The sequence below is a fragment of the Aquila chrysaetos genome, chromosome 3, assembly GCF_900496995.4.
Source record: "Aquila chrysaetos chrysaetos chromosome 3, bAquChr1.4, whole genome shotgun sequence".
Taxonomy (NCBI): Eukaryota; Metazoa; Chordata; class Aves; order Accipitriformes; family Accipitridae; genus Aquila; species Aquila chrysaetos.
The window spans coordinates 28,126,386-28,136,041 of record NC_044006.1 but is presented as its reverse complement, the minus strand read 5'-3'; the positions used below and the strand labels follow the sequence as shown (position 1 = coordinate 28,136,041).

The 9,656-nt window shown below is 43.1% G+C and overlaps 1 protein-coding gene across 4 annotated transcripts in view; it reads left to right on the top strand.

Annotated features, from left to right (window-relative positions):
- The first annotated feature begins 3,648 nt into the window (after nt 1-3,648).
- The window catches only part of BLVRA (biliverdin reductase A), a 32,731-nt gene continuing 26,723 nt past the window's right edge, over nt 3,649-9,656 (top strand). Inside the window, exon 1 of one of the 4 annotated variants that reach the window (XM_030007975.2) lies at nt 3,649-3,717. In XM_030007975.2, coding sequence (XP_029863835.1) covers nt 3,664-3,717 — 54 coding nt within the window. In that variant the 5' untranslated portion in view covers nt 3,649-3,663. Of the gene's footprint in view, nt 3,718-3,931; nt 4,063-9,656 lie in introns of those variants that run through there. The other 3 variants (XM_030007976.2, XM_030007974.2, XM_030007977.2) reach the window with 3 other exon arrangements.

The window sequence follows — 9,656 nt, the reverse complement described above, 5'->3', positions numbered from 1 at the left end:
GTTGGGGAGGATGGCGGCGGGTGCCGTCGCGGCGGCGCTGGGCCCGCCTGGGTTTAACCCGGGGGCTATTTCTTCTCTCCGCGGGGGCAGGGGTGGGGGTTTGTGCCTCGCCCTTTCCGCCGGAGGTGGCCCGTGTCCCGCAACCGTGGCCTCGGCCGCGGGGATGAACTGGGGGAAACGTGTGAAGAGACGGCTGCGGTTCCCCGCCCGCTGGTGTGCCGAAGCGCGGGCCTGCCTGTAACCCGAATCCCGTCAGCGCCCTGCCGGTACTCCAGAACGCACCTGAACCTGCTGCTTCGGTCTGAGATCCGCTCTCTTGTGTGGTGTCTTTATTTTTCCAGGCCAAGCCCCAAACCAAGGGACACCATAAAAATTATGCCTTAAAATAAAACTGAAAAACGCAACAATTTTTGTAAGCGTCTTTAGAGCAATCCCCGAAGAAAACGCAATGGATCTAATCTGATGATCTGACTCCATACACCGATATGCATACTTAGCTTAATTACAGCTGTCTTTAGCTTATCTTTCTCATTCCAAATTTATCCCTCATCATTGTACCACATAAGCTGATGTCCCTGTCGGAGTTTATTTAAGCGGGCTCTCCTGAGCTGTCACTGAGCTCAGCACTTAGGCTGTAGCATTTGTAAAGTGCGCGAGCGCCACTGGATTATGGGATCCTGAGCCTTGGCTCTCAGTTTTGATTCATCTGAAATTAAACGATGAGTGTACTAATAGTTTCAGAGTGTGTTCTGCTGCTGTTTCATAGTGCATTGTACCTGCTTTGATATTTATTGTATGCGCTTCCTGGCTGAGGAGTTGAATCAGGCATTCTTCTCAGGGCTGTTGCCAAGCCAGTTTGTTCTCTTATGCAAGTAGCTTCCAGCTTCTATTTACGCTTTTTGGCTTACCGTTGTGATTTAGTGGAATATTGTCTGCTATTGAATTCTCCCAAATAAAACTGTTTCTTCCTGTGGAGGGCTTCTAGTGGTTGCCAGTCAACTCCTATCATCAGAATGATGATTACATTATTTTGCAGTCCTTAGTTGTTCCTGACAAAATAATGGAGGAGTGAGACGTTGCTAGGTTGTAGCTGAAATTTAATTAATATATCTGCTTGCTAGGACTTGCAACACTCATGGGACCATGGAAGGTGAGAGCAGGGAGAAACATGGCATGAAAAGACAATCAGCAAAACAAAACGATGTGCAGATATGACCAAAAACCAGACAATGAGAAATACAAGACAAAAAAGGGAGCAGGTGGCCCAGCCTGGTGGGAAATCCTCCTACGCTCCTAAGAAGCCCTGTTAAGAGGCTGTCTTGTATGCAAAGCTCCAAGTTTTTTAACCTTTCTTTCTCTCCTCCTGCCTTTCCACTAACATCCCTTCCATGTGGGAATCAGTTGCCTTTACCTTCAGTGGTGGTCTGACTCCTACCTACATATCTAATTACTCTCTGAAAAATCTATTTAATATGCTTCAGACCTGAAGAAGGATTTTCTGCCAAAGGCTTGTCCACAGTTCCCAGCTATGCCTGTGTTGGCCTAACTAGCTCTGCAGGCCTTCTTGTAATTTTGCAATGATGAACGCTGTACAATATCCATCCAATTTTGGTGAAGTTTTATTGGTATTGAAAAGTACTCATTATTTATAGATACTCTCTCTGCTCTTTCCATATGGAAACAGACTGTGTAAGACATCGATACGCCAGTAGAGCTACATCCACGCTGGGGTCTATTTGCTGCTGCTTCTTCCAAGGCTGGTGTTTCCCCCTGCCCGCTGTCACCACCGTGGGGACCCTAGCTTCTCTTGCCATGCCGGACGCTTATCTCACGGCCACAAACGGCTCCTCCAGAGCCCGTGTCTCATTCCACCTCTGGAGGAACCACTCCCCCCACCACCCCAATCTTGACCAGGTCTGGAGTTCATTTAAATGTTGGGTTTGTTATCTGCCACCTCAAACAAACCTATGGCAGAGTGTGTTCGAGTCTGTATATAGAGATCAAACTGCAAGTAGTTACCTGACTGGTTTAAGCTAACCTAACTCCACAGTGTGGTGGAAAGAGGCAGTTGTGCCCTCCTGTTTGGCTGTGTGTTGCCACTCTCACCTGGTGTTGGGAGCTGATCCATCTGGAAAGTAGGGGTTTGTTGTTTTGTTTTGTTTTGTTTTGTTTTAACAAGGTTAATGATGAGATTGGACAGGTCCCACATCCTGTAGAACACGTAGCTGTACAAATGGGAGCACAGTTACTGAATCCAAAGGCTCTGAGGTATATCTGCCTCTAATCCCTCCCATATGCATAGTTTCACATGTTCTGCTATTCGTTATGGTTTCCTATCATGTGCTAATTGATTCATTACTTTATGCTAAGCATACAGTCATGTGCTAGTCATTAGCAGTCCCATATGTTGAACTCATGATGTATATCTTTAAATGCCATATCTCCTGGTCTGCCAATCCTCCTTTATGCAATACCACACATATGTTGCAGACCTTAATTCATGCTTTGATGGACTTCAAAATTCCTGGTTAGTCTTGTATGTAATTCTTCGCTTACTCTCTGGAGCTTTTCCTTATTGCAGTTGTGTAACGACTGTGCTGATACTGAGGTCTGTGCTTTAGCCTCTAGTAATACAATGTGTTTGAGAGGGGAAGGAGAGAATTTTGAAACATATCTTGTGACATATTTGAAACATCCAGCATAGTAATGTCAGTATAAACCCCATGTTCAGGTGAAATCATGTTAGACCATGGAAGTTTTACAGGAGTTAAGACTCCATAACTGGCTCAGAAACTGTGACTCTGGAAAAGCAAATGTAGCTGGGAGGGGGCCGAGTGAATTCCTAAAGTCTTGCTGGTGAGGAAGTTAACGAGTCAGAAGAAATGAGAGGGAAAAGATGGAAAGAAGGGTCTATCACTCTTACAATCCCAACCTGCAGAATTTCAGAATAAAGAATTTAAGTGATCTAGAGCTGCATTGAATTTTAAAGTTTTATAGGAAGAAGATGGATGCCTTATGGTATTACCACTACAGGTTGAATTGAACACACTTGGGTGCAAAAAAAACAGTTACTGATTTCTCCAGAGTTATTTTTACTTTACGTCTGCGGTGAATGAGTACAGAATTTGATCCTTTGTACCTGTAGTCCCAATGTGACGCAGTTTTAGGTTCTATCGTACTCTCTGAATGCCCAACATCAGCATGGTATAGAATGATCTGTGGAATTCAGACTATCCTCATTTCATACGGTGTTTATTGCAGGAACTACTGGTCTGGGGGAAAATAGCTGCACCCTCCTGGGCTTTTATCTTCCAAGCCCTGAATAAAGCAGCTGAAAGTCCTGTTGTCTGTAGATAAAAAACCTTTGTAGGCTAGAAGTAAGATCTGAGTAAAAAGTGGCTCTCCATGGAATAGCTAGTGCTTAAGCACAGTATGTTGTGGGTCAGGAAGCAATCCTTGTAGGAAGGGAGACAAGCAGTCTTGAGTAAGAGCTTGTGTAACACCTGGCCTGGGCTGTCCCAGCAGCTGCTTTCTGTATACTGCCTGCTTGGGCAAAGCCAGGCACAGAATGATTTCTTTCCTGCTTGGCACTGCTGAAACTCCCAGTTTCCTGAGCACGGACTCAGCCTGTAGCGTAAACCCTACGGATGCGGCCGGGTGGAGATGAGCGCTGCTGATGTACCAGTGTCTGCAAGCCATTGCATGACTGGGCTCTGGGTAGCGCCTGGCTGGGGTGACGGCTGCGTGGGCTTAACCGGGGTGTCGCACAGGTCCCCAGGGAGGTGACAGCCCCTTGCTAGCCATCTGCAGCTTTCTCGGTGTTTTCTAGGCGAAAGCTCCCAGCCTCAGTGCCGGTGCCTGTTACCAGCCTTTCTGCTGCTACAGCTGCTTCTGGCTATAGCCCGCCCCTATAGTGTCCTTATTGGATTCCTGGCCAAGGGGGTGTTGCTGCAATGATAGCAACAGGGCGATATGCTGGAGCTGCAGTGTTGTATAAGAAGGAGCTGCAGGCAGCGGAGGAGAATTAAACGGGATCACGTTTCTCCTCTGTGAGCTGAAGAGGTTAGTGACTATTACTTAATCCCTGCTAACTGTAATTAGGATTTGCAAGTACCGCTTTCGTCTTCTGACCCCCCCTCCACCCTTCCTAAGATTGCTTGCCACCAGCGTTTCCCCCTCGGTTGTGAAGGAGTGGGGGAGTCCTGCAAGTCACGTCGTCCTCGCTGCTCCAGAGACACCCACCACACGGGAGGGGACAGGCCAGCCCTCGGGGAGGGGGGGAACAGAGAGAAAGAAAAAAGAGAAAAGCCCTTTGTTCGGAAGAATGTCCAAGGTGCAGTGAAGCAGCGTATTAGCTTGTAAATGATGTGGAAGTAGCCAAGTAGCATCACTGGGTGGCCAGAGCACTGCATGCTGAGAGTGTGAGAAGTCACTTAAAACCTTTCCTACAAAGCGTCTTCTGGGCTTGTTTTTAGAAGTGCTGAGCTTCCTCCAAATCCTGTTAAAATCCATGTTTACTGCAGGTGTTTGACACCCCATTCTGAAACAGCAGGCTATTAACCTTGCTGTACCTCAGTTTACCCATGAGTAAAGTGGAGATGAGACTATTTTCCTTTTGTAAAGGAACACGGTGGGGCCATATTCCAGACAGACTTCGGTGGGAGAAAGGTGATTCTTACGTTCTCGGATATGGTAGAGAATCCGTGTGTAAAACACATTGACATTTTATTAATAATTACTTTATGCTCTAGTCACAGCTACCACCAATCTCTACCTTAAAAAAAACGTGCATCAAGGCTCAGTCTACACACAGAAAAGACAGGCTCAGCCTTTATATAACTCTGCTGGCATTGTGCTGAACTGCTGTGTTGGAGCTTGTTCAAGAAAACAAAGCTGGTGTTAATTAGGGCAACAGTTTATTGAACTGATTTTGTGTGAAATCATTTTTATCAATCTCCTTGCATTGGTTTGCCGAAGTAATTTTCCTGGAATGAGGATAATCGTTCAGCTGTTGGTTCTCTAATTACAGATGTCAACACAGAATGACACTGTACCAAAAATCAATAACATAGTGTTTGAGCATCTTTCTGTCTTTTGTGTTGATAAATGGGAAAATAAAGACAAACCTGTTTCAATAATATAAATCCAACTTGAAATTCAATCTTCACAAAACAAAGAGCAATAGGTAAATAGTTAAAATTATTTTTAGCACACATAAGAAAGCCTTAGTTGAAGTCTTACTTAAAAACTATTGTTGCAAGCAGTGCATGCAACTTCCATATTCAGTAATTGATAGTAAAATATTAATGATTGATATGATTAGTATTGGATCAGGGAACTTCCCTTATACTGGAGGGCTGATGATTCGGGACTTGTCCTCCTGAGTTTACATGCACATGGTCAACAAACGTTTCTTCTGATACCAACCTCACAGTTTCTTTAGATAGTGAATTGAGTTACTGTTTGTGAGCAGCTGGAGTTTAAGTCTATGAAGTCTGGTTTGTGTTATCCTTAAAGGATTGGCAATGCTTATTTTGTATAGCTAAAAAGGAGAATCGATCTTTGTAGTTTTCAACTTCTTATTTTTAGTGTCCTCGTTATTTTCCAAATTGTTGTGCTAACTGGCTGTTTCAACACCCACTCCTCACCCTCCCCCCCAAAAAACCCCAACAACCCCAAAAGACCGCCACATTCAGCTCTGAGAGCTTCATTTTAAATGTCAAAGGGCCAAACTTTTTTTTTTTTAAAATGAAGAACGTCTGCTATATCCACAGACTTCAGAAACTAAGCTCAGCAGATGAGAACAGGATGAGAAAAGGGCCACTTTGATCTCTGCACTAAAAACAAACCGTCCTTGTCAAAACAAGTGAAGATAAATGGACAAATTAACTGACCAGTTTTTGAATTAAAATGGGAATCACTTCCCATCTTATACTTTGGTGTCAGGACTTCAAAGATGCAGGACAAAGGACTAAGATGCAGGATTGGAATGCACATTGGCATTTTTGCTTTTTAATGATGATTCTGAAGTCACCTCAGTTTCATATGCCTTTTAGAGAGGATATTGCACTGTATGTTTTGCGGACTTGTAGGAAGCTTCAGTGGGTGTTTTCCATTACCACTTGTGTGATCCATTGACATTGACAGCTTTGTGCTGCCATCCATGGCTAGGTAAGCAGCAGTCAGGCAACAAGAGATAAAAACAAACCAAAGCTGGAAAGAAGTGGAGAAACTAACAGAAAGGGCTTGGATAGATGTGATAAAACAGTGTTTGCAGTGGGAGAATAACTCCGCAGGAAAGGAGTTCCTGTGTTTGACACAGTGGTGCACCAACATCAACATATGTGGGACTGGGGATAACTCTTTCAAGTCTAATTTTCAGGTAACCGTGGATCTTTCTGAAGCTTACGGGTAGTGCTCAGTGTAGTAAAAGAACTTACATTATGCTTGTACTGCACTTAATAAAGTGAGGTGTCAAAAAGGTTACTTCACCAAGAGGGGAGGGAATAATGCTTAAGCAAGAAAAATAGTCTGAAAGCCAAGGCATTTAGCAGCTTAATCCTGTAGTAAGAAAAAAAACCCTGAATGTATACATGACCTCTTGTAAATTAGTAGACTAAAGGTTGCTGAGAGCCTGTCCCTCTCCTCTGGAGCTAGCCTTGAACCGTGGAAAGCGTTCTTGCGCATGTTAAGGCCAAATGGCTGGGCTGACATCTTGAACCTTTATAAAATAAGTGCAACTGTAATAAAAATATAAATATACATTTGACCTGTTTCTTCTCTACTAAGCAAAAAGAGCTTTGGCTTTTTGTTTAACTGAACTTAAGCGTTCCCTAGACTAATATTTGCAACCCAGACAGAGCTCTACTGTGCTAATTAGAAAGCATTGCAGAAAGCACACCTGACTAGGAAAGATAATGAAATGCATTTGCTAATCCTGTTATTCCAGATGAGTGCAATCCACCACTTTAACAACATGAGTTCAACAGTTAGCATAAAAGAAGTTTCTCCTTTTTTTTTTTTTTTCCCCTTCTTTCTTCTCAGTATAGCATTATAAACCAGTTAGAAAGACCCTGTTTGGGGCAACTAGTGTTCCTGTTATATTGTAGTAACTATCCTAAATGCTAAATTAAAGGCTGCATTACACTGGCTAATAAAGCAAGCTGTTCTCATGGCTCAAGTAATGTTACTGTGTTTATTAGCTTTCCCTCTTGGTGAAATGTGTAAGCAGAAAGGGACCTCTATTGTCTTGTCATTACTTTTGTTCTGTGAATGAGAGCAGAGAAAAGCTGCAAGAAAGATTATGGAATTATTAAGTAATCCCTAAATGAGAGGAAGAAGTGGTACAGGATGTAAGGGGAAAAGTTGAGACCACAGTCATTCTAGTTGAAACGCCATGGTTGTTTTTTAGCTGTGCTAGAAGCTATAAAGCTTTGTGAACCTTTCTGTTGCTACAGAGAACAGCCCTTCATCAGTGTTTACTGTCTTTGCAGGCTCTGACAGATTAGCAACAGAAAACTGGTTAGTCTGTTACTTGGTGATGAATTTAGAGAGCGCGATGGCTTGCTCATACTTGTCTTTGGAGTGATTTGCTAATTTTTCTCAGGCATAGCACAGTTGCGTGCAGCTAGAAGCGGGATCAGCGTGTTTGTATAGATCTCTCTGCGCTTAGTCTTGGTGACAGATACAAACATATGAAGACTGAGATTTTCTTTTGTCCCCGTTAAATCACATTCATAAAATTTGGATGGAGAAGGCAAATTAACTCCTGGCTTCTCTCTTCTTCTAAAGCTATGATTCTCTAGTGGCAAAAATCTGTAAGGAACTCACAGAAAAGGATAAAGATGAATTCTGTACTGGTAACAATTCACTGTTAAGTGATGAGGCTATAAACTGGAGTGGTACACTTCCAGCATTGAAGGTGACCATGGGCTTAATCTGCTTTCATTCTTGGTGTCCAGTGTAAGATAGAGTAGGCCTGTTTTTTTCATAAGTATGGAGTACTTGAATTGGCAGTCTGAGTAACCTGCAGTGCAGTATCTGTTAGAAACAGCCCTGAGATGTCTTAGGTTTGTCATCCAGAAGTCAGGATAACAGGTACCAGCAGCTACTGGAAATGTTTGCTCTTGGAAACATGTTTTTCATTTGGACTTTGTAATCTTCTCAAATGGCAGCAGCTAACCCAAACTTTGATTTTTTAAAAATCTATTTTACATTTACTTACTTGTGTAGTGAAGTGGAATATCTATCTTTGCATTTAGCCCAGTATTTACAAAGGTAAGACATACTGTCTGTTTCTTATATGGCTGGCATCTATAATGAGACCTTAAGACTAAGGGCTGTTGAATAAATCTTTTAAGAATATACAGGGCATTTGCCTGTCTGCTTACAGTTTAAAAATAACAGTATTCTGACAGGTGTTTCAAACCCAGTCCTTCATAGATAGGTCCTGGTGACAACCAGCCTAACCTAGTAATATTTGCAATGTAGACACAATGAAAACACAGCAAAAGAACCATAAAAATATCAATATTATATGATAATATAAACAGTGCTTAAAGTGGCTGGATGGCAGCTGGTCCTCTGTTTTAGGGGAGAGAAGAGCCTCACATCCTTTTTCCTCTTGCCCTCCGAGCAGGGAATGTAGTAATGTAATTCACTGGCTGCTCTGAGCCCAGTTTTTCTGTTAAGACTCCACCAGAAAGCATGCTGCTTTCTCAAGAGGGCAGAGATGGAGAGCACAGTCTTTATTCCCTGCTGGCTTGGAAGAAGGCCTAATTTTGCACCAGGGAAATGCACGAGGCACTTTTTTTCCCAAATGCAAGGTCAGCAGTTCTCTTGCGTTCATGTACTCAGGTTGAGAGAGCACCTTTCAGGAAAAACTGCTGGTCCGCTGCAGCATGCTACCGTCCCTGTCAGTTGGCTGGTACCTTCCCAGCATCAAATGGCCTGTAATATCAGAAACAAAATGTTCCAGTTTTTAAAACACGGGAGGGGAAGTTCTCCTGTCCTAGATGCTGCTAAGTTACCAACTCCTGAGGAAGGATGAAGGTGCTGATAACCCTGGAGATTAAGTTTCTTTTGGTTAAAGCACTACTAAATGAGGCTTCAACTCTTCATCTTTTGCCTTTGGGATCTCATACTGCCATGCTGACAGAGAGCGCCTTTTTCATCAAGAGAATTATCATGAGCAGGGAGAACTGATGCAGTTGCTAAGTCACTCTTTATCATATTTTAAAAGTCATGACAATCAGGCGAAGTCCCCAGTGACTGGAAAAAGGCAAACATCACACTCATGGCAGGGGGGTTGGACTAGATGGTCTTTAAAGGTCCCTTCCAAACCCAAACCATTCTGTCATTTTAACAAAAAGAAGTTCAAAGTACATTCTTTCATAGTGTGCTCACTATTATTATTTTTAATTTCCAGCTCCTACATGACCTTATTTTTGCTTATATGCCTATCTGGGATAAACTTTCCTATTCCAGGCTGCAGAACTAAAATCTATGTGGTCAGGAGGAAAAACCATCCAGCCTGAAAGCAAGTGTAGTCAAATGGCTTGTGACCTGTAAGTCTGACTCACAAGCTATTGTTTGGCCACACTGTTAGGCTCTTTCTCCGACTCAATTTAATCCTAAACAGAGCCAATGGATCCAAG